Raw genomic sequence first — 20,780 nt, forward strand, 5'->3', positions numbered from 1 at the left:
TGTTAAAATTTTGACCCAAAATGTCTAAGTAAGAGGAAGGTATGGGTAAATCCTCTGCCTACGAATTAGTTCCACTGCCTAAATTGCTTCTGCCAGAAATAGCTTACACCAGGATTAATAGAAGTAGGACCATAGAAGTACAGGGCTGGGGTAGTCCTTTGGAAAACTGAGAGTCCATTTCTTTGACCTTGAATAAAATAGAGTCTATCTGGATAATCCTTGACAGATGTTTGTCTGAGATTTAGTTTATTAAGAATCTCCACTTTCAAAAGAAAAAAAACCCAAACCAATCAAATCTCTCTAAAATAATGTTTTCCTTGGTTAGCAATATATGACATTTTAAAAAATTTTTCTAAAATTTCTATCTCCCTTCCTACCCATTGAACTGTTTACTTTTTGTCCTAAGCTCAGAAGACACATACAACAGCTAAGCATCATTCCCTTTAGAATTCTTGCAACATTTAAGGAGTTGCAACTGGTGACTCCTAAACATTTTTTTTGAGGGGGTGCATTTCTAAGTCAAATAAACCCTGTTACTATGGTTTCTCATGACTGTTCAAAAATGTGATATTGTACTTTAGCAGTGGTAAAATCTTCAAACTAGTAGAGTAGTAGTGTTGCATTTAAATTTACAGTGCTCCTGTACTGGTATCTTAGATTGAACTTGCCTGTTCTGCAACCTTAACACATTACTGACTCCTTTTTCCTTGTAAACTGCTGTATCAGATCATTTCAACCATACCTTTAGTTAGCCAGTTATTCCCATTTTGTATTTAGACATGGGGTTTCTTCAAGTGTTAGCTTTTGTACTAATTGTAATTAAACACTGAAAAGTGAAAACAGTCTCAGTGTGTGAACTTAATTTTGAATAGTTGCCTATGTGCTTGCTGTGTTTCTCCAAATTTTGGAGCATACTTTAGAATATATCAGGAAAAAAGTTTGGTTACATCAGATGCTTCATTTATTTAGGAAGGGGAAGGGTTTTATCATCTAGGACTTCCAAGTGTCAATAATAATTTCAATATAGACCAGTATTCCAGTGCAATTAAGTCAAATCAGAATTTATATAATCTGATACTAAAGTATAAAGGTATAGTAACTGAACGTAAATTTTTTATAATATTTTTGTTCATGCAATAGGATGAAAACTGTTCTAAGAAGTACTTTATACTTGTGCAGCATTTCTTTTTAATTCATAAAATTGTATGCTAATGTAATTTCTGTGTATTGGCTTTCTATTCTGAAAACCAGCCTCAAACTTTGTACCATCTGCTTGTTAGACCACTTTTGATAGATCTGCTGCAGCTGAAGAAGTGCTGACCTATATGTTAATGTGTAAAAAAAAAAACCAAAAAAAACCCACCCCAACCAACCAATCAAAAAGCCAACAAGCAAAAAAAACTGAACAGAAAAATGGTTACTAAAATTACATATAAACATTGCTACTCTTCATACATCATCCCTTTTTTAAAAGAAAATAAAATTAGGAACTTAATACAAATAATCTTATATATATGTGTGTCAGCAGAGCATCACTGACATACCAGTGAAAACAAGTCAGTTCACTGACAAACTGATCCTAAATCCTTCATCATAATAATGATGTTGGTGGGGGAGTGTTGGGCTCTAAATTCACTCAGCTGATTAACAAAGAGTATATTGAGGCTGAATCCTGCAGCACTTAAATACCCCTTAAGATGCCAATGAGACTTTATCCTCCCTGGACCAACTGCTTGTGTGTTCCAATGGAGTGCAACAGTCCAAACTACTGTATTCTCATCTCAGTAAAAGCTAAAAAAAATGAGGGATAAAATTCTCAAAGCAGTTCTCTTCCAAACATCTTGTTTATCATAGTAATATAAACAAATAATTTCTCACAAGAAGTACTTTATGTAATATTTCCAACATCTACCACTACCCTGTTAGCACTTGCTTGTCATTTTTTTATCATTCGTAAGACCATCCGTAGCTCTTGTAAATGCTTTTATATTCTACTTGCTATCAGATACATTATAGATAATCTAATGTCCTGTGATATTTAAATATTTCATTTTGAGTATGTTTCATGCTTTCTCCTATTTCCCTCCATTGCATTTCTCTTTTTTTCTCAGTTATTTTGACAGTACTGCATTTCCGGTGATTAGTATAGGTTCAACAGAAAGAAGTCATTATGTTTTCCAAGGAAATAAATTCTACTACATCCTATCATCCCCTTCAGTATACCTTTTAATTGTTTCCTGTGTGTTGTTACTTTATTTATAAGTGTAAATGACAGAACTTGGTCTTATATGTGCTTTAAAAATAAAAGCAATCCAGGCATGAAATTGGTGTGTTTTTTCCTAAGCAACAGATGTTTATCAGGACACCTCATTTTTCTTTGATTTTGTGCAGAGGCAACGGCTTCTCTCATGCCTCCTGTTAAAACAGGATCTTGCCTGTCGATGGATGGGCGCCGTCATGAGAATGAGGAGAGCTGGCACGATGGCTGCAGGGAATGTTACTGTCACAATGGAAGGGAAATGTGTGCCTTGATCACCTGTCCCGTTCCTAATTGTGGCAACCCCACCATACATCCAGGGCAGTGTTGTCCATCATGTCCAGGTAATGTGATTTCTTTTACATCCTTTGTAATCAAGTTTCATTTCACATGTGTTCTGTTTCTTACTACATGAAAATAATCTCATGCATCATTCAGTAATAGGTATAGATGAAGGTTTCTATGCCCAAATATAGCAGGATTACTTGCTGTCATTAAGATCTCAGCTGTGAAAAATAGGAATTTATAAATTTAAAGCGTATGCATGTTGTTGGTCCTAACTTGTTAATCTTTGACACACTGAAATCTTTAAATTAGTAAAAGTTTCTAGTCTGTTATCTAGGATAGCAAATATTGTAATAAGCCATTATATTTTCTTTTTTTGATTTTAAAGTGGAGTTTTATTAAAACTTATCTCCTGATCTATGTTTCACAACCCCTCAAAGGTGTACACAAACAGGTGTCTTAAGTAATTGACTGTTATGATTCTGTGTTCTGAGAGAAGGCTCCTGTAGATTATTTCAATGCTTTCAGTGGGAAGACCAAGTACAATTCATGTTGCATTCCAATACAATTTTAGTAAGTGTTAATATGAAAAACATCTATGAAAAGGTGTGGGTAGGGTGTAAGATTAATGCTCTGTTTTCAGAACTATTTCTACAGTATTTTTTGTGCTAAGTAGATTAATTTGTAATACAGTGATATTGTCTATGGTTTTATTGAAAGTCATGTTACAAGTAGGAACAATTGGGGCTCATGAAACTTTTATGAATAGAAAGACAGTAAGACAGCACTGGGAGAATATGAGCAATTATGAATTGTTTCAAATTTTTTGTAAAGAACAGGAAACCCTAAGGGCAAAATAAATAGCCAGATCCACTTTCTGAAAGTGACAGAGAAGAGCGCATTCTCCCTATGACTTAAGATAACCAATCTCTTTAGATTGCTTAGACACATGGTGATCTCCAATCCAGTGCACACCTTGTGGTAACTGGAAAAATATAGTCCCCAGAGAGATGCACGACTTCAAAGGTTTGTCTCTTTCAGCCTTTTCACAATGATTTGTGTAGTATTTTAGGGGATGGTATACTTCATATGGACGAGACAGGTTAGCACGTCAGTTCTTTCATTAGATAAACTCGAAGATTCAAAATTTTAATGGGTTGATGTTGATCTCTTTTATAAAAGAACAGTTGCTTGCCCAGCAATGTCCGTTCCTTTAAGAGAGAGTGTCTGCATAGGCTTCTCTGTCTGACATTGTTCCTGCTTTCAAGACACTGGTCACCTAGCTTCTGTGTTAGCAAAGTCATACTTGGTGTAAATTCTTACAGTGCTAGGGCAGACAGAGCATTTTAAAGTGATTGCATATATAAGTATATGAATAAGGCCAAATTAGTCTCAGTGTGGCTTTGTTTCCCCTACTGAGGTCTTATATTTGTTAGAAATGTAATTCCAATTTTATTTTCCAATTTATTGATTCCCCGCTGATGATAAATATCATGGATTTTAATAGATAGGAATGCAGTTTGGAATTCTGAGACTGTGAGCATGTCACTCAAATGTATTTGCCATAAGGATATTGAAATAATTAGCAGTCCCCATGTACTGAGTTTTTGAATTGCACTTTTAACCTATCAACAGGGTACGGGCAGCTCTCAGAGGTCATTTCTCAGACTGAAAAAAGTGGTTACATTCAATTCAATATTTAATTAGTTGTCAACAGAGCAAGAGATACCTTAACTGCTACAATGTTCCTTATAAACCATGTTTCTGTAAGTTAAGAGGTTTAAATGGTTCATCACAATGCTCATGAAAAGCTCCAGGTTTCCTGTAAGATTTGCAAAGCCATTAATTGCTAGTGTTTTGCAGAACCGTGCTATGCAGAAAGTGTGTATTTGTTTGACTAGTTGCTCCTTCAGGTTAGTAGTAGTAAATTTGCAATAGTAGTTGCAAATTTGTAGCAATTCAGTTGCAGTGATATTTCATTATCAGGGCTGCTAAGGAGGCAGTAGGCAATACGATGCATACTGCAGTAACATCTGGTTATGCTTTTTTGATAAAGAACAATATATGAGCTGTAGCAAAAGAGGCCTGTGACTTTGCAGAGAACTAAATGCAAAGCAGATGACTCAGAAAATTTCCAGAAAAAAATTAGCATTGCCTTTGCCATGGTGAGTTAGGATGCCATTGCATAAAATATTGTTCCAGCTGAAATAAAAATCAAACAGTGACAAGGCAGCAGACTAGCAATCTCATTTCAGGTAAATGCTGCTAAATCAGGTATGTGGTTCATAAATGTAAGCAATTGGAAAAGCATAGCATAAGCAAATCAGTGAAAGATAAAATAATTCCTTGAAAGAAAAGCATGTGTACTTAGTGAATAAAATAAAATCAGCCAGAGTCAACTTCCTTCAGTTCTACTGATCGTTCTCCAGAAATGAGAACAACTAAGTTGTGTGTCTTCCACGTAGCAGTGTCATAGAGCAAAGGGCACAAAAGCCGTTCTCCAGACAAGTACAGCAGTGATGAAGAAAAGCCACAAATACTTTGTAGGCTTTGGCTTGCCTAAATAACTAGAGGAGCTGCTGTCCACTTAATTTTTCTCTCCTTAACCAAGATATTTGGATTAGGATGATGTTCACATTAGGCATCATTATAATTAAATAGGAGGGAAAGATGGACCTTCTGAAAGTGATTTAGAGATGTAGCACAGTTAGGGAAGTCACTTTCTCTTCCCCTCCATTCATAGCACAGGAAATGTCATGCAGTTCAGTTCTTAACAGAGGCACCTAACTTGGCTGTCTAATGTTAAATGGGTTGAATTCAGGCTGAAGGACATCACTTATAAGCCTGAAGCTTCACTTTGCAGCTTGTACCTTTCAAATTCATGGCTTCTGCAGCTGAATAAAACATGCTGTGTGAGGCATCTTGATATATCTATACACAGTGCATGGAAAAAGCTGGTGGACTTATTCCAGGTCCAAATCAACCAGTGTAGTAAGCAGGCAACTATTACTACCCTTACTGCACCTTATGTGGAGTAGTCTTCAAAGCGTTTTAAGCAGGTTACAAACATGCTGTTTATGGCATAACCTTTTCTTGATGGTAAGTGCTTAAACACCCTCAAGGTGCAGGATAGGATTCTTTTATTCTTTCAATACACCAAGAGGTAAAGAGAGTTTCCCGCATTTTTAATGCCCCAGAGGCTGAAGGACCCACATGCTGAACAAGGGAAACAGTTTCAGTTCCTTTCTTAACATGAAGGAAGACAAATCTGTTCTCTAAACTGCTGGAGTGAATTTTTTAGCCAGGGCTGCAGAGGTAATGTAATTAATTGTTTGAAAAGGCAGTAAGGTTCATTTGGTAAGATACATTTACTGGAAATATGAATCTACACACTGTGGCATCTCCTTGGGTCCAGTTTTCGAAGATGGCAGATTTCTTTTTTTTCTTTTTTTTTTTTGTGCAGCATTGATGAAGCACTTCCACCAGTATTAAGCGCTTATATGTTTTTAGGGGGCTGGGTGGGGGATTCTGTGTTTTTCTTTTCTGGTGGGTTGGGGGTGTTTTTATTTGTTTATGTGGGATTCTTGGGGGCTTAGTTTGTTTAGTTGGGGTTTTTTAATGTAGCATCTCTTGGGAAACTTAACTTGAACCTGGACTTCCTTAATCCCAGAGAAGAAGCATACTTACTCATCCTTTCAGGAATTGCACTGATACTAACATTTAGCAGTTAAGAAACTGTCAAATGAGTAGAATTTTTACAGTTACCTCTTGGAATTCCTACATCACCAGTTCGTTTGATTTTTTCTGAAATGCCAAATATGCTTGAAGTTACATCTGATTTATATTAACTGGTCTTTTTTCAGAATGATTCTCAAGTTCTTTCTTGTTTATCTTTTTCCCATTTTCCATGAGATCCAGGTGACATAAAGTCAAAAGAGGTTTATCAAGAATAATCTATAGCTGGTTTTGTTATGTATTTTCAGTAATTACATTATTGAAATATATTTTCAACAATAACAGAAATTCTTAATCTTGGGTACAGTTGTTAATTATTAGAGTCACAGTTGATTTTGCCTGTCTTCCAATTCTGTTTTTCCCAGACGAAATAATCGTGCAAAAGCCAGAGCTCACCAGTCCATCGATCTGTCATGCTCCTGGTGGGGAATACTTCGTAGAAGGAGAAACATGGAACATTGATTCTTGCACACAATGTACATGCCACAGCGGACGTGTTCTGTGTGAGACTGAAGTCTGTCCACCTCTTCTTTGTCAAAACCCCACCCGCACACAGGACTCCTGCTGTCCACAGTGCCCAGGTATGTGCTGACAACCAGCTTTGATCAGAGCCCTTCCCTGGTCTGAGAATGTTTCAGTATGAGAATGTTTCTGTACGTGCACAGTTGGTTGTTGAGGTGCCTTTGTTTTTAAGTAGTGAGGAGTGAGAGCCTTCAGGTCTCTAATTCAAGTGCCACCTGACTGTGTGCAAGAGAGATCTTAAGTGTAAAGAGGAGCTGTGGCCCTGAACTTGGAACATCTTTTAAGGCAATCTAATAATGTAAGGGTTGTGTGAGAACCAGAATCCGTAGTTGAAAGGTTTATGAAATATGCACTGGAAACATGCACTCATTTATGGAGACATGCAGGATTAGAGAAACTTTGAAAGCAGTCAAAGTGTTAGGTAGATACAGGCTTGTTTCTTTTTCTTTCCACATGCTTTGGTTTCTATGAACCTCCTTATTACTATCTTGTCTATTTGGGATTTGGTCTCAAAAATACTTCTGTTTGCTTTTACCTTCACATGGTATGATTTGAGAGTGACTTGAAGGCAGCTGAGTAATATCAAAGCATTCCAGCCCAGCAGGTGTGCCAGATTCCTCTTAGACTGCCTCACAGTGTAAAGAAGATAACAGGATTTGCTTTCCCCGAAGGAAAGATATTTGATTATAAATGAACATGAATTCCTATTTCATGTAACAAATTGGGGAGTTTATTGCAGTGAAAATTTACTACAAACCTGTGATTTGTATGTAAACTCGCTGAGAAAATGTGTCTTCATTAAAACCAAAATCTAAAAATTTTACTTTAGGAAAAAAGAAAGGTTTTGCTGTTAGGTTTTGCTACAGAGTGTTGTTTTGGGTGTGGAGTTTTTTTTCTGACAATATATTTTCAGCCAGTTCTGCTGCCTTCCATTTTTCTCATTATTAATAACAATGAACATTTGTTTAACTTGAAAATACTGTTTTGAAGGAGTTGATCTTTCCTCACTGGCTGTATAATGAACTTAGTCTCATAGACTAATGCAGTTAGATGAGAACCCGATCTGAATGCTCTTATAAATCGTTTATTTTCTTCTCCTTTTCTTATACTTTTATCTGCACATACAGTCCTGTTTCTTGATCCGTAATGTCTGTTAAGATACAGCTTAATTGAGGAAATATGTCTTCTCTGTGGGCGGGCATGAGAATTAAAGGAAACCCATTGGCATCAGGCTGCAGCCTGATCAAATTCCATTTGTTTCTCAACAGCTTATAATTAGCTCATCTAAGTCCACTAGTGAAGGTGACAGCAGCATAATAGCTTTTCGCTTTGCATCGTTCTAAGATTTGGACTGTCATGGTAGAAGCTGGGATTCAAGTTTTAGATTTAAAATTTAATCTCTCTTGTTTAAGATTAATTCCTATATACCTTACAATTCAGAGCATTCAGAGTGGCTTTTTGAGGTGCTGATTCTGATGGTTATTATTTTGCACTTTGCTGTCCTTTTTCCAATGTGTTTTGGGGTTTTTTTGTTTGTTTTTGGGGGTTTTTTTGTTTGTTTGTTTTTTGGAAACTCAATAAAGGTCTACATATTATGCTAGAGCACATCATGAGGTCTTCATCACATGTAAGGACTGAAGAGACATGAGGCTCTGTCCTAGTTTTGTTGAAGTAGTGAGCCAATGTGTTCCATTGTGTTCTTCAAGAGTGAACTCTTTGTTAAGGAACTATGACAGAAGTTAGTTAGCCACTGTAAGTTAAATAACTTAATCTGTTTATATTTACAGATGAGCCTCTTCAGCCCTCCTCATCAAGCAACGAGAGCATGCCCAGTTACTGCAAAAACGATGAAGGAGATATTTTTCTGACAGCTGAGTCCTGGAAGCCCAATGTCTGCACTAGCTGCATTTGCATGGATGGTGTGATTAGATGCTACTCTGAGTCCTGCCCACCGGTATCCTGTGAGAGACCTGTTTTGAGAAAGGGACAATGTTGTCCTTACTGTATTGGTGAGCAAATAAAAATAGTTAACTTGCTGTTCCCTTCTCGGGAGTAAGAAAGAAGTTTTATTACCAAATTGAAATGTTTCCCTTGGTTTGGGGAGATGCAGTTTGTGCCTCCAGTTGAACTGGAGAGTGAAATCTGCGTAGGGAGCTTTGAGGATCATGATTTATGGTTTTTTGGGTAGAAGTGCATGGAGATACACATCTAATTTGCCTATAAACTCGAGAGGACATCCTCCTGAAATCTTGGTAATACACCTTATTAGATGAAGACATTACACAAAAATTGTTTTATTTAAAGGAAGATTTGCCAGGTAACATATAGGTTATGTCAAGATTTGTGTGATAATATGAGGCAAACATTAATTATGAGTGCAGAAGATAAGGTGTGAAGCGTTATGAAATTCCACGAAACTAGAACTGTGGAACTAGAACTACAGTGGATGCTGTAGATAGTGGAAATTGCCAGGCATTTTTAAAGTTGCAGAGTTTGATATTATTGATCACTTTTTTGTTGTATGTTGAATAGGAATATTTATTTAAAGGTTACTTTTTTTGTGAGTTCATAGTAAGTACAAAGCTGTAGAATGGAAGATGCTAATAGAGAAAAATTGGATAATGTACTTACTGAAATTAAGTCTTTGCAGCATTGTTGAAAAGCATACAGAGCTTACTTACCTTCATTTCCAAAAGTAGCAGGGGGAGATACAGTAGGCAAGAGTTCCATAAAAAGGAATATAGTTAAATTGATGGGCTTTAAATGTTTAATTGAACATGTGAATCAACTTGCCCATCTATAAACAATATGATTCTCCTTTGGAAACATGTCAGAAAGGTTGTGAAGTACTTTCAGATATGTACCGTTGATATAACCGTTTAAATCTTTAATTCATTGCAGATAAACTATCTTTAATAATAGATGATAAAGTTTTATATGATGTACAAGGAATTCCATGAAAGAATGCCTGAAAAAGTTACAAAGTATCCAATTTTCAGTTGCCTTTGGAATCATACTTAGATTCCTGATGACGACATTTCGAGGGGAAAGTTCTATGTTATCCTATCACTATTTCTTCTCGTGGTTTGCATAAAAAATGGAGAGAATTTTGAATTTCTTTGGCTTTTAGACTTTCTGCAGGCTTTTCTTCCAGTGATTGACTTTGAACCATAAAAATAAATTTTAATTCAGAAAACATTTTAGCATTAAAATAATACAGAATGTATGCAGAGTTGGGCAATCAAACCAGTAGAGTCAGAACATGAGTCTTAGTACTGTAGTGGAGAATGCTTTGGGTGAGGAAGGGACTAGTACCATGAACTACAAAAATGAAACCTCTAAAACTTGTTGCCTACACCTTACATGTCAAGTTTGCAAATATATACACACAACATGTAGATATGGCTTTAATTAATTGACTTTGAATTCTTTATAGTTGCATAATATTACAAATACTTAAATGTGTGAGCTATAAAAGCTTAATTTTTTTTTAGTAGCAACTGATCAGCAATACAAAATACAGAAGCCAGATTTTAATTATTGCTTAGATTTTCAATTATGATACATTTTAATAATCAAAGTTGTACTATGTTTTGTGGTCTAAATAACTGAAATTCATGGGAACTCCAGCTTTTTTTTTTATGATTTCTATGAACTATATACTCTTGCATGTAAGATTAGTCAGGTTGTGCACCTAATTTTTGTCTTCCTGGTTCTTACTGGTCTACTCTTCATTTCTTGAGAACTGTGAAGCACATCTTTGTACAGCTTCTTCCTACCTGTTTTCATGTAATAGTTGATAAAATGTTTAGAATCATAGAATCATTTAGGTCAGAAAATACCTTTAAGATTGAGTCCAACTGTTAACCCAGCACTGCCAAGTCTGCCACTAGATCACGTCCCCAAGTGCTGTGTCCATACATCTTTTAAGTACTTCCAGGGCCGGTGACTCAATCACTTCCCTGGGCATAGGCAAACTCTGTGGAAACAGGCCTTCTTCATTCATTGGAATTTCAAAATTTATGTATGCTTTTAGCACTGTATTTTATTCTGCTTCTTTCTGGATCCAGTTTGTATAAATTCAAATTCAAAATTTTACAGGCCTTGTTGTTTGAATCCTCAAAGTCATCCTGTGTATTTAACATTCTTCTTTTTCTTACAAAGACAGATTCATTTGGAAAGATAATCTTCTAGTTTAGAGAGGATAAAGGGGTACATCTATTTGATTAGAGACAAGATCGCTCTTCTGCAGGAAACAGAAATGACTGTTTACCAGATGAGACTGGTTTTCTAGTACAGCTAGAGGAAATTTGAAAGAAGCAGGTAGAGCTAGACACAGTATTCTGAACTGCAGTTTTGTATGTGAGTTTCTTACTGCAAGACTCATTTCCACTATCCTTGAGCACCTGTTGGTGTTGTGGTCTTCATCTTCATCCTTGTTTATACTTGCATAGGGATGGACACTAAAACAGGAGACACACACAGGAGATAATACTTTGTTAGGACTTCAAAATTTCCTCTTGAGGTTTAATGGTACAACACTGCTATTGTGATTTTACCCTTGTTCGTTCTTCTAAAAACTATTTACTGTATTAAATTGTGATGTGTTCCTCACAAACTTGCAAAACTCTGAGCAAGTTAAAGGACTGTTCCAGACAAACCAGCTGCTAAATTGAAGAAGATATCCTGAGGGGGGCAAGGTAGCACTTTGGAAGCAAATCAGCCCTGAGTGCCCAGGCAGTAGACAGCTTTATGTCTGCATAGGTAATGAGCAGGAGAGGAGTGTTTGGGCTGTGTGCCTTACCCTTGTCCCCAGCCACATTTGCTTGCTGACTAACACAAGGCTCCACTGGCTCTATGTCAACATGCACATCGTCTGGATAAAAACCTAATGAGCTTTCTGCACCTTTTCCTCCACTTTTCCTTTCCCATATGCACCCAACATTTACTTATAAAATCTTCTACTTGGGGAGGTTGGGACCCATACTTATAGCCATGGAAGGAAGCCATGGGATACCCATACCAAGGATCTCTGGAACCCTTTGTGCTTTTCAGATAATTCTATTAATATTATCTTCTTTTGCATTTGAATTTATTCTATCCAGATCTGTTGCACTGGTCTGCTGACTGTTAACCTTGTTGTTCCAGATTATGTCAGTCTATTATGTTGTCACTAATTAAAAACTTTACTAATGGCCAAATTATTTAATAAGGGTTTTTTATTTATATTTGACAGGTAATTCTAACTGAGATATTTAAATATGTAATCTGTGTGAATGTTAAACCACAATTTATCTGATCGTTTAAGAAGTTTGTGATTCCATTGTTTAATGTGCAAATTCATGTCATCAGCAGGTTTCATCATAATAATTTTTGCCTCTAAGAAATAAAGGTAGTAAGAAGCTAAGATGAAAATGAGGTGCTACTTGGTTTTTGGAGCTTCTGTTTTGTGGTTTTATTTTGATTATCTATAAAGTGCTACAACAGCAAAAAACTTCCTAGGCTAAGCAATTCATTACTGCCTTCGCAGTGAAATAGAAGTTATACTGAAGACCACCTAAAAGGCTTGCATAGGATGCAACATTAAAAAAATGGTGTGCTGAATGCTTAGGCAGAAAGATCACACTGATTTCCAATTTATATAATACTAAGTGTGAGAAAATGTACTGAGTTTAGTTATTGCCCTTTTCCTGGGGTTGACGCAGTTGCAGGGAATGATCAGATTCTCTTCAAATGTGTTTTATCATAAGAAATAGTCTAAGCACTTCTAGTTATTTTATCTGCAAGTTGCTTCATCCTTCTTGGCATCCTACCTAATCTGTTTTTTTTTCCGTGTTCTAGACCAACTCCATCTTTCTCAAACCTTGCTAATTAGGAATTTAGGTAGTTAGGAGATTTTTTCTTAGTTTAACAGGATGTACTAGGAAACAAGGAGGAAGAGGAGTAGTTGGCAGTCTCAAATAGTCAAACATAAAAGAATCAGTTCTTCTTCATTTTCACAGCATTTTTTATATCATCTTTCCACGTCCCAGTCATCTTTCCTCTAGCCTCTTGCATTAAGAACATGAGGAGAAACAGCCCAGGCTAATTATATACTTCATAAAGAAGCAGAAATGACATTTTTTTAACAAAGATTTTCTGGAAGGTGAAGGGGGAGTCTTTTAATTACAGTTGGGATTTCTTTGTAGCAATTGTTTCACTTCTGTGTTTAGGGAAGAAATCAGATTTTTGTGTAATTAGCTTTTACTGCATGATCACAACACTGTTTTCCTTCAACAGAAGATGCAGTTCCAAAGAAAGTTGTCTGCCACTTCAGTGGAAAAACATATGCAGATGAGGAACGCTGGGACATTGACAGCTGCACACACTGCTACTGCCTGCAGGGTCAGACTCTCTGTTCCACTGTCAGCTGCCCACCTCTCCCATGCGCTGAACCCATCAATGTGGAGGGAAGCTGCTGTCCCATGTGTCCAGGTAATGTGATGTGACAGCCCAGTTTACTGTGATGCTGGTTTACCAGAACCAATAGTAAAGGGGTTTTAAATTGTTTTTTCGAATGTCAGTCCATATTTGAACAGTACCACAAAGACAACAGAGTTTCAGACTTCAGGAAAATTAATGGCACATTGTGCAAAGACATAGTTTGAATTTCACTTATTCTGAGAACTGTGAACTCAAAAATTAGTTGCTTGCCCCGGTTTGTCCTTTCACAAGGTTATAGAAATATGTTAATGAAGTGGGAAAATTAATATTCTTACATCTCTGCAGATTATGTCACAGTGATTAATATTTATGTCTTTTCTGAGTGTCTTCGTTACTTTTCAAATACCACATTGCTTTATTTATCACTTTAACTTGGCTTAAAAGCAATATGAAATTGTCTTGGCAGTGGGCAGAAGGGTCATAAGCGTTGCAACTGATTTTTAATGTAAGTCCTGACATACTTCTGCAGAAGTTTGTTCATCTTAGTCAGCTGGTAACTACTTCTGACAGGACAACTGAGGAGATTCAGCAGTACCAGCTCTTGCAATTCCCCTGCTTTGAGAATTGCAAATAAAGGAAGGCAAAGAACCCAGCAGTGACTATTTACATATCAGATGGGAAGATGTAGCCTTTCCTTCTTATTTTGTTTTTTTTCCTTTTTTTTTAATACTGCAGAGGAGCAAGCCTGTAGCGAAGCCTGTATTCTGAAATGGTATTTTCAGAAGCAAGTTTGTCCACACCACTCCATCATCCCATTCACATTAGGATAATGATAATGGCAGCAGGCATGTATCCTGTATGCATTATGAAACAAGTTTTAAACAAAATCCCAGACTAATAACGTTGAAAATTCTGAAACAAATAAAAGAATTCATAGGACAAAGCACTGCAGATGGCCAAGTGTATTTCCTGAATTAAGAGCAACACTGAGAAGTTAAGCAGCCTGTAATTTGTGAAACACATTTATCTCATTTCACAGAGATGTATGTACCTGAACCCACTAACGTTCCCATTGAGAAGACAAATCATCGAGGAGATGTTGAACTAGAAGTACCAAACTGGCCAACACCGAGTGAAAATGACATAATCCACATTCACAGAGGTGAGATCTGACACAAACTGGGATAACACAGGCCTGTTTATTCCCCATGTTTAATGCACCTACTTGTTCTATTCAGGTAGCATCTATATAATGCTTTGAAAAGGTTGTTATCTGAGAATATTCTTCAGTGCATAATGCTTACATGCATTTTGCTTTAAGTATAGATGAATCAGTCTATTAAATTACATTTATGCAATTTGGTCTCATTATCATTCCATCTTCTGCATGGAAGAAACATCTGTGTTGGTATGATAGAGTTCTATAAAAGTAAGAATACGGTAAAATGATGAATGAGGAGAAATTCTGCAATGTCTTTTCTGATTCAAAAACTAGAAAGAAGACCATTGGAGTTGATAGACCCTAATTTGCTTTTCTTCTATTAATAAACAAACATGGAAAACGTACCACAGCTTAACATGTATCATAGGCAAATGTCAGAGCTTAAAAAAAACCCATCTCAGGTATAATGAGACAGAGCTGATAAAGTTGTCTAAGAATGTAAATATACCTTTTGTTTAAAACTGTACTGCAATCATTATTCCAGGGAAGAGGAAACACTCTATGACACTGTCTTTAACCTTTTCTAATTGAAGGACAACCTAAACTTGTATGTATTTTTTTTAAATGTGAGGATGACCTCATAGCATACTATTGTTTGGAGAAAGGACGCATGAAATTTAACTGCTTTACAAAGTTCTAAGCTTACACTTTTATAATTACAGCTTTTTCATTTCTCACAGGCATTAGTAGCTGGGTTGCAACTATCCTGGCTAGGGATTATAAACACACACTGCAAAGTGTGGAATTTTTTATATGTCATTGAAGATTACCATTCTTTGAAATTACATGCAAAACTTCTTACATTCTAAGTAGACTGCCAGTGGTCTGTTTTCACAGACTGAGTGGTTTTAAAAGTTTTAAAAGTTAAGAAAAAAAAAAAGACTTCCATCAGCATGGAAACACAGTCTGATTTTTTTTTTTTAATAAATGGGAATTTGGTTGTGATCAGATAAGATGATGCAAACATAATTGAGCTAAAAGGTTATTGTCAGACTTGTTCATTACTGTGCTTTAGATTCCTGCTCTTTCCTCTCTTTTAATGGCCTTTTGCTGCCTAATAATAGTCACTATACAAGGTATTAGCTTTTGGTTGTTCTAATTTGTATCAATAAGGTTACATTTCAGGAGTGAAAGTCCAAATTCATATGAGTGGCAAGACGTGACTGAGACTTTTGGAATTACATCCTTCATTATGGCCAAGGCCCATTTGTAATCGCTAGCAAATGCTCACACTTTCCTTCCAGATATGAACCATCTCCAGGGAGAGTACCGGAGTGGCAGTGGGCCACACCCCAGTGAGGATGCCTCGGTCGGCTCTGTTGCCTTGGTGACAATTCCAATCATGATAGCACTGTTACTGATCATCATTCTCCTGCTCATCAATCAGAAAAAGCAGTGGATTCCTGTGTCCTGCTACAAAGCTCCAACAAAGGTGCTGTGTTTCTGTCTATTTCCAGACTTTCACATTTTTTTGGAAACCAGAAACAAAACGTTGTAAATGTTCAGCAGTAAAGAGGCTGTTGAAGTCTTGGAAACAAGCTGCTGCACATCTGAGGCGACAAGGTTAAGCCCTTACATGGTGCTAGATTAACAGAGACCAGTTTAACCAGCCCGGCTGGGATATGACAATACCAGAGCTCCATTCAGAAGATAAAAAATGGTGATTCTAAGGAGAGTGTTGGTCTGTTACTGTGCCTGGCATAAGTGTTTACCAACTTTGGCAAAAGTCTAGACTCTTTCATTGCCAGCTTTATTTCATTTTGTGCTTGAATGAAAAGAAATTTTTTATTTATGTGTGGAATACAAAAATTGTTTAACTTACTCAGTATTTCCTTTCTCTTTTAACAGCCCTCTTGCCTAAACAATCAACTGGTGTATGTGGACTGCAAGAAAGGTACCATGGTCCAGGTGGACAGTTCTCAGAGGATGCTAAGAATTGCAGACCCAGATTCAAGATACAGTGGATTTTACAGCATGCAGAAACAGAACAACCTACAGGCAGATAATTTCTATCAAACAGTTTGAAGAATTGCACCCTTACCAAGGATTAAGAAAGAGAGAAGAGAGAGAAAGAGAGACAGTCTGCTATTAAAATAAAACTAGAATTGTGCACTTGCTTAGTGGATTGTATTGGATTTGTGACTACATGTACAGCTCTAAGACCTTACTGGGATGAGCTCTGACTCCTGCAATGTGCCAGAAAAAGCATTCCCACTTTTCTTTGAGATAACTGACCAAGTGTTTTCTTAGAACCAAAGTTTTAAAACTTGTTAAGATGTATTTGCTTGTAACATAGCTATAGAGGTTTTTTGGGAGGGGGAATCAGGGGCTAGGGATAGGCAATGAGGTAAAAGGAAGCTTCATAGAAGAAAAGCTGGTCATGCTTGGCTAGAGAAGAAAACAAACTGCCGAGCAGCAGGATAGTGGTTTTCCTTGTTGCTCTGAAATTGCATCTGTTGCACCCAAAGCCTAACCCCAGATGAAAAAAATATGAAAAGGTCTGATTTTTTTTTCCAGCTGTTGCTACAGTACTATACTCCTAGAACAGAATTTGTCACATCACAGGTGTGGTGTAGCTGCAAATATTTTTCTATATGATGAGAAGCTGCAGTAGTTAATGAAATAGCAAGGAAAAGATTATAGCAGAAAATAAAGGGTGGGTTTATTAAGGATGTATAAAATTATACCTTGTGCTGCTTTTTGTTTTTATTTTTGTTTTCTTCAAAGCTGATTGGCTAGATTAGCCAGACTTCAGCAGAGTTAGCAAATGACTGAGGCCTAGGTAATTCCTGATATGAGCACTGGATCTTTTGACAGCAGTATTGAAGGAAGGAAGGAAAAGTCAAGAACACCATGCAGTTCCAGGGGCTTTTGTTTGTTTGTTTTGTCTGTTGTGGTTTTATTTTGTTATTTTATATCAATCTCTGGTTGTTCATACAGGAGAAGGAAAAATATTTTTGTTGGACAAAGCTCTTGCTTACAAGAGAGTAAAAAAGAGACTGTTTTAAGGTTGTTGTTTTTTTTCCTGTTGATGTTCTTATTTACTGGTATGCAGATTTAGAAACTACTTCCATGCTAGGAAGCTGCTTAATTTTAATTGTATATTACTCAAGCACCTTTTTTGAAGCTCAGAAAAAAAGGAGATCATGCTTCTTTAAACTTTAGCATTATAGGAATATTTATGTAAATATAATTATGCTAAAAACAACAAAAAGTATTTGTATGTTTGTGTATATATATGTATATACACATGCATGTAGGTATACATATGTATATATACGTGCATGTGTATATACACTATACATATATATACTGTATATATAAAATACTATGTATACAGTATATATTTTTTCTATTTTTTTTCTTGTTGAATGTATTTTTATCTGAGAGAGATTTTACCCAGAGCAGAAACAAATAACAGGCATTTCATATCAATGCTTAATCGCTTGTGAGTTTAGGAAAGACAAGAAAAGAGCATCTCATTCTACCTACAGTTTGATTTGATTTGATTTGATTTGATTTGATTTGAAAGTGTTTGTGTGTGTGTGTGTGTGTGTGTGTGTGTGTGCGTGTACACTCTTGTGTTAGCGTGTGTACAGTACGTGCACGGTTATAGCAGTAAGCGTTGCTCTTGCTACTTGCTACATTTCAGGGTGTTTCTTATTTTTCTTTTCCTGCTTAGCCTTAAAAAGGCTTTTTAATGAATGCATTGGCTAGAGACACTGATGACAATATACATGCAGCACTAATCAACTCCATAAAATAACACCATCAGCTCCTGGATTTTGGGGGTATTTTTCTTTTTTTTTTTTTTTCAAACAATTGTTTGAAACAACTACTGGAATATTGTCCACATTAAGCTGGAAGTTTGTTGTAGCTTGCCTCATTTATAACTCTGACTGTATAATACAATGTTACTTTCCAAACAGGTCTTGGCACTTTTATACTAATTACCCATTTGTGCATTGCCTTTTTTCTTTTACAAATGCTTCTCATAAGAGACACAGATACCCAGTATGCTTAATGTGAAAAGAAAATGTATTTTTTGTAAAGGAACTCTCAAGTATTGTTCTAAATACTTGGTCAGAGGTTGCTGAACTTTAAAACTGAAAAAAAAACCTAATTTATTATTATAATGACCTAATTTATTAATCTGAAGATTAACCATTTTTTTTGTTTTAGAATATCAAAAAGGTGTTCTAGCTGTTTGCATCAAAGAAAAAATAGGTGTATCATTAAGGGTCAACATTTTTTCTGTTTATATAACTTCAGTTTCCAACCACCAGTAAGAAAAAATGTGGTCTCCCCAGTGTTTTGTACTCAATCTGATGTTGAAACAGAGATGTTTCTGTCCAGTTACTGCAGAGATTTTGTCAAGACAAAACATCCATTCCTTGCATAAGAGTAAGCAGTCTTTATCCAGAAATTGTAAATGCTTGCTTTTGTTTTACAATCAAGGCCATATTCTGAAAATATTAGCAGGATATAGGACATGGTGTAAAATGGTTTTTTATTATTATTATTTTATTATTATTATTTGAAAGATATGATTTATCCTATGTGCTGTATCCATTACACTCTTTTACTTTGGTTCCTGTTGTGCTCTTGTAAGAGAAATGCAGATATAATTTTCTGAAAAATAGATGCATATGTGGCACTCGGAGTGCACTGCGGTTCAGCAGATTGCTTGTTTACTTTTTTAACTGTAAGGCGGTTTCTTGTAATTTGGCTCTTGGCAGCACAATAAAAAAATTTTAAACCTATTGATGTGTATTTTCTTAAATGTTCACATTTATTACTTCCATACACTAGTCCTTGAAACATTAGTTTATAGATTGATATTATGGTGGGTAGGAATTCATTTTATTGTCGTGCTGACCTGAGATTGGAACAGCTCAGAACACAACACACTGTGGGTAAAGAACAGTTTGCAGTTACAGAAAGTTCTGCATATTATACTAAAGAATTTTAACATTGGAGAGCTTTGTGGAATTCCAAATACTTTCAGCATTCAGTAAAGACGAATCTCTCAAATGCAAAGTTAGGCCTTTACTCTGCCATGGAGAGCATGTGATCTAGCTGTACCTGTCAGAAAGCTGTGCTTAATCATACCAGACTCTGATACAAGGTCCTATAAAAAGTGTGTGGAATCACGGTTTGTACTTCATGGACCTCCCGAGCCACAGATCATTTATTTATCTATTAGTCTATATTGTTTTTTTCTTCTAGTAAGTTAATGGACTTGATGTAAAGTTCTGGTATGTAACTTCCTGAGGCAAGGTGGTTTTCAGCTTGACTACATGCTGTGTGAACAACTTTTTTCTTTTCTTTCTTTGAAACCATCTTCCTAATGGTTTCATTTAATATCCCTGATACTGCATTCAAATCAGCAGTAGATCAGTATCTATATGCCACCCGTTAATTTAGAGACCTGTATCTTGTCTCCATTTTTTCTTGAAAAGCCGAATATACAGTTCTTTGGGAGCAGTTCCATACCTTATGGCAAATCTTGCCATTCCTTGTACTTCTCATTCATGTACTTCCCTGTACATGCTTTTAAGATGAAGGGTAAGGATTAGGGTCCACGTTGTTCAAAAATGATACTCCCTGAAATTAGCATTGTATTTACAGTTTGGATTGCTACTCCCACTGAGTTAATGTTCTTGCAGCGCTAGCTGCAATAATCCAAAATGCCCAAGTACTAATAGTTACTGCGAAGCCCATAATTGACTTTGGCTAGGATAGATCGGTATTTATTTGCATCCCTTTACATTTACATATGCTGAATTTCCTCTCCTTTCCTAGTTAGCTGTTTCAGCATTTTTGCTCCTTCCCAAGACTAAGGCTACACATGACATATGTGTTCTAGAAAAGCATCTTAAAACTCTGCAAACATTTTTATTTTTCATCAGAATGAAACAGAAAACATCACTGCATCCACATTTGAACACTCAAAGTAGTCCTGGTCTCCTTTGCCTTACTCACACTGAAAGGATCATATTTGGAATGCCTCTGCCCACCAGCGTTTGTCAGCTTGAAAAAGCTATAGCTGAGTAGGATAGAATGCAAATCCTTTCAATCACCTCAGTAGCATACAGATGCTTAACAAGGAAAGCATTTGCTCCTTGCTGTATTTCTTTCCGAACGTCAAGTGGGAAGTACAAAAAGAAACTTCAAAGAGGCTCAAATCAACTTCAGGAAGTTAAGCAGAGAAAATTCCTGGTATGTACATTGGGATATCAAAAGTTTATAGCGGCTCAAAAAAAAAAAACCACCAACTAGATAAAACCTAGATAAAAAAAGCCCATCATAAGCTATTGTGCGTAAGGGCACAAT

General features: G+C 36.2%; 1 protein-coding gene across 4 annotated transcripts in view; it reads left to right on the plus strand.

Moving 5' to 3' along the window:
• The window catches only part of CRIM1 (cysteine rich transmembrane BMP regulator 1), a 170,631-nt gene extending 151,424 nt beyond the window's left edge, over window positions 1-19,207 (plus strand). For all 4 annotated transcript variants that reach the window (XM_027681615.1, XM_027681617.1, XM_027681619.1 and 1 more), the window contains 7 exons: window positions 2,392-2,601; window positions 6,643-6,858; window positions 8,587-8,808; window positions 13,079-13,273; window positions 14,262-14,384; window positions 15,689-15,876; window positions 16,293-19,207. In XM_027681615.1, coding sequence (XP_027537416.1) covers window positions 2,392-2,601; window positions 6,643-6,858; window positions 8,587-8,808; window positions 13,079-13,273; window positions 14,262-14,384; window positions 15,689-15,876; window positions 16,293-16,469 — 1,331 coding nt within the window. In that variant the 3' untranslated portion in view covers window positions 16,470-19,207. The remainder of the gene's footprint in view (window positions 1-2,391; window positions 2,602-6,642; window positions 6,859-8,586; window positions 8,809-13,078; window positions 13,274-14,261; window positions 14,385-15,688; window positions 15,877-16,292) is intronic.
• Window positions 19,208-20,780: the final 1,573 nt, after the last annotated feature.

The sequence above is a fragment of the Neopelma chrysocephalum genome, unplaced genomic scaffold (genome assembly GCF_003984885.1).
Source record: "Neopelma chrysocephalum unplaced genomic scaffold, ASM398488v2 Primary Assembly neopelma1_61, whole genome shotgun sequence".
Classification (NCBI taxonomy): domain Eukaryota; kingdom Metazoa; phylum Chordata; class Aves; order Passeriformes; family Pipridae; genus Neopelma; species Neopelma chrysocephalum.